We start from the raw sequence: 4,043 nt of genomic DNA, 5'->3' as shown, positions 1-4,043 counted from the left end.
TATGAACAAAACTTTTTTCTTCATGGCTGTCAAGGGCCATCTTGATCCTTTTGGCTTCTGACTCTATTTCATATGTCATCAAGTGTGGTTCTGGGAAAGAAGCTGGATTCAGCTTAATTACCCTATTTTGACATGTAATAGACTGAAAACTGGAGCTATGGGCTTGATCCATTAACAGTGATAAAGTCACATCATTCAGGGACCTGTAAAAAATCCAGAGTTTGGTTTAGTCTAAAAACCTATCCTTTAAAATCAGATATATGATTCAATGCCACAAGAACAAAAAATTTTATTCTCTCCTTTCCTAGGAAACATCATTTCAAATGCAAAACATACTGGGACCAGCAGTTAGTGTAATGGCTATGTCACTGGACTCTCATGTAGTTAACCGCGGTTTGAGTCTCGGACCCAGTGGCTTAAACTCACTCAGGGCGCATGTGCATGTGTGCCCAAGATCCCGAGAGGAGAATGGAGGAGAAGGGATTGCGGCATGGCCATCCCCCCTGGGGGGTGATTTCTTGCTTTCTGTCTCTCTGTCTCTCTGTCTTTCTGGCGAGCACATGCGCCCTTTAACCAAAAACCTCTCCAAAAAGAAAAAAAAAATGCAAAACATATCAGAGAACTAAAAGCCATTTTTAAAAGTTCTAGAATAGCACTTCTTTTAAAATAGGCAAGCAAAATACTTGAAATATGCTGGACTTTAGGAAAATAATTTTTTAAGATAAAGGAACTATAAAGATGATTCCTAGATTGTATATTTGAGATAAGTCCTCTCTCCCCTGTTTTTACACAAGAAAATAACTACTCATTATTTTCTTTAAGTATTAATAATTTAGAAAAAAATACCTCAAAACTAAAAATTACATTTTATACTCCCCTTGAATATATGTTATGGTTTGAATAAAATCTGCTCTTTCATACAGGATATTATTTATCCCTCAGCAATTCTTTCCAGATTTACATTTCTAACAAATTTAGAAATATGGTATAGGATTATTTTTAATACATTCTAACACTGATGAAGTTTAGCAAGTAAAACAGGTGAGAATGCTGACATGATCAAAGAGAGGACTTTAACACACAGGAACTTCACTGTATACCTACCGGGTCATCATGACGCATTTTGCATAGAAAAATATAACATGACTTTTTTTTACTCAAGAGTAGGTATTTAATAAAACAGTATTTTTCTGCCTCATCAAGTATATATCATAACTTTTCTAGTGAAAAACTTCATTTATAATAGTATTTTTGGTATTGCTAATCTGCGAATACTGCATGTATATTGTAGAATGAAGCAAATGAATTAGGTTGGTGCAAATGAAAATTGGAATTTTCAACCATGGAGAAGAGATGTAGATTGGTGATGATAAGTAAAAACTTTGAAATCATCAATCTGAATAGGAACTATCAGCATGGACTTATACTGTACTTTATCTCTTAAAATACCCAAGACTACAACCAGCCAAACAAAAACCATTATCTCCTACTTCTGTAAACTAAAAAAGTCTAGAAACAACAACCCACTGAGGAGCAATGAGTATCTCTTGTGTCCAAACTCTGGTTTTTAAATTATAAACTATATTTAAAGGTCTATTAAATAACTGTTAAGTTTCTTGCTATAGAAGTATTCCAGCTAATAAAGCAGCAGCAATAGGCCCAGCTGCAGTGGCACAGATGGTAGGGCAATGCTCTGTAATGCTATAATGCTAGAAGCCATGTGAAAGACTAGAGACTTGCATCCCAAATCAACTGGCATGCTGGGAGCATGCCCATGATCCTGGCTAGCTGAAAGGTGGGGCAGGCCGGGGACATAGACTGGTGGGATAAGATCCTGAAGAGGGTGTTTATCTGTTTCCATCTCTCTCTCTCTCTCTCTTTTTCTCTCTCTCTCTCATGAAAGAAATAAAAATATTTTTTAAAAAAAGAATAATAGAATTAAGAATGCTACCATGCTTTAAATCCTAATGAAACTCTGGGACTAAGCAATGATAATCAATAGCTGCCAATATCACACAATGAAAATGATCGGACTGTATAGATTTCTGTTAAAAGAAAACAACACTACCCATTAAATATTCTGTTAACAAAAATTCAAGCATTAATCTGATTCAGCCTTCAGCTCTAACTATTAATTTAGAGGAAATATAGGAGACAAAGAAACACATTAAGATACCACAAGATGAAATCAGCAAAATCCAGTCTACAGAACTTCACAGAGCAAACTGCCTGGTTCCTTCAAATTATACATAGCAAACCTGCTTGCTTGTTTGTTTTTTAATGATAGAGGGAAAATGTCCATGAGGGGCTTAGATAGCAGTCAATTCCAATTTAAAGGTCTTATTGGCCCATGATTTGAAAAAAAATTATTCTAAAATTGAGACAAGAGGGAAATTTGAATATTTACTGGGGAAATTACCTGTTAATTATCTGGGGGAGTGTGATTATATATATTTTAAAGTTCTTATACTTAATATACATGCATTGGCATAGTTATAGATAAAATCACGTGATGCCTTTGAGTACTCTGAAATAATCTGGAGGTGGAAATAAGAGTAAAAATGATTTGGTAATTAATGGAACTGGGAGACAGGCAGATAGGGTTCACCAGACTATACTCTTTGTATGTTTGAAATTTTCTATACATAAAAACATTTTTAAAGTAATTCTGTTCAATGCACTAAGGAAATAAAAGAGAAGATGGATAATAGAAGAGGCAATCAAAGATGACCAGGTAGATCAAAAAAGAAAAATAAAACAATAGAACTTAAGATAAATTTAATAATAAAAATTTGAAACCCAGTGACTAAAGAGTGGAATGGAGAGAACTGAAGATAAAATTGGTGAGAAAAATATACATTAGAAGAATTTATCTAGGATTTAGCACAGAAAGGTGAATAGAACATATGAAATAGAAGTTAAGAGATAAAGAACATAGAATGAGAAGGTCAGACAGGATTAGCTGGAGTCCCATAGGAGACAGACGTTAGAAAAATTGGAGAACCATCAGTATTTGAAGAAATAAGAATTCATAATTTTTTGAACAGCCAAAAAAAAATCAATTCTCAGAACCAGGAAGCTCAATAACTTAGAATAAAAAAAAAATCCACATCTAATTATGTCCTAGTGAAAAAGAAAAAGGAAAAAATAGAATAAACCCAAAGAAATTAGAAGAAAATAATAAAGAATTAGAAACTAATAAAAGATGAAAAATACAAATGAAGATCAAAAAAATTGGGGGAAAACTAATAAAATACATGGAAGACTAAAAATATATGAAAATTAATCAAGAAGTAAAAAACACATTTGTGAGGTTTGAAATAAAAAGAGACTGGGAAAAATAATCCTGACAACACTTGATATATATCTAAGAGGATCTTAGAAACGATTAAGCTAAAAATGTAAAAATTTAGGTGAAATGGACAAATTGTTATAAAAATATAAGCATAATGCATTTAAGAATAAAAATCTGAGTAATCCAATAATTGTTAAAGAAACTGAAACAGTAGTTTAAAATCATTTCAAAAATAAAATATCAATTTCTACTGTTTTCAGGTGAGTACAACGAAGTATCAAAGAACAGGTAATCCCAAATTTACACAAACTGTTCCAGAGAACAGGAAAAAAAAAAGAAAATATTACTCATATCATTTATAAACAAGTATATCCTTGACACTCAAGCCAGTTTCACTCATGAACATAGATATAAATATTCTTATTCAAACATTAGCAAACCAAATACAGTAATCTACCAAAATGATAAAATGAATCTGCGTTTATCTCAGGAATATAAAACTGACTTTCTCATATAAAAATTGATTAATATAATTCAGCATATTAAACAAAAGAGAAGAACCCATAAGATCAACCATCCCAAAACAGTTTAGGAATTCACTGAAACAAAAGAATAAAACCATACCTCTAATCCACTAGATAAGTGATCTAGATTTCTTCCTATGTTAAGCTGCTCAAATATCCTGTCCTGTCTCTGGGAACCAGCAGTCAGTGTAATGGCTGTGTTGCTGGCCTCCCGTGTAGGCGAC

The 4,043-nt window shown here is 32.8% G+C and overlaps 1 protein-coding gene across 1 annotated transcript in view; it reads right to left on the bottom strand.

Annotated features, from left to right (window-relative positions):
- The window catches only part of FANCB (FA complementation group B), a 23,425-nt gene that overhangs the window by 2,456 nt on the left and 16,926 nt on the right, over window positions 1-4,043 (bottom strand). Inside the window, 2 exon segments of the mRNA XM_006172263.3 lie at window positions 1-4; window positions 7-203. The exon segment at window positions 1-4 is cut by the window's left edge and continues 221 nt beyond it. Of these exon segments, the coding sequence (XP_006172325.1) occupies window positions 1-4; window positions 7-203 (201 nt within the window).

The sequence above is a fragment of the Tupaia chinensis genome, unplaced genomic scaffold, assembly GCF_000334495.1.
Source record: "Tupaia chinensis unplaced genomic scaffold, TupChi_1.0 Scaffold139055_1, whole genome shotgun sequence".
In the NCBI taxonomy this organism is placed as follows: Eukaryota; Metazoa; Chordata; class Mammalia; order Scandentia; family Tupaiidae; genus Tupaia; species Tupaia belangeri.
The sequence above is the reverse complement of the archived record's forward strand: the minus strand, read 5'-3'. Positions and strand labels throughout refer to the sequence as shown.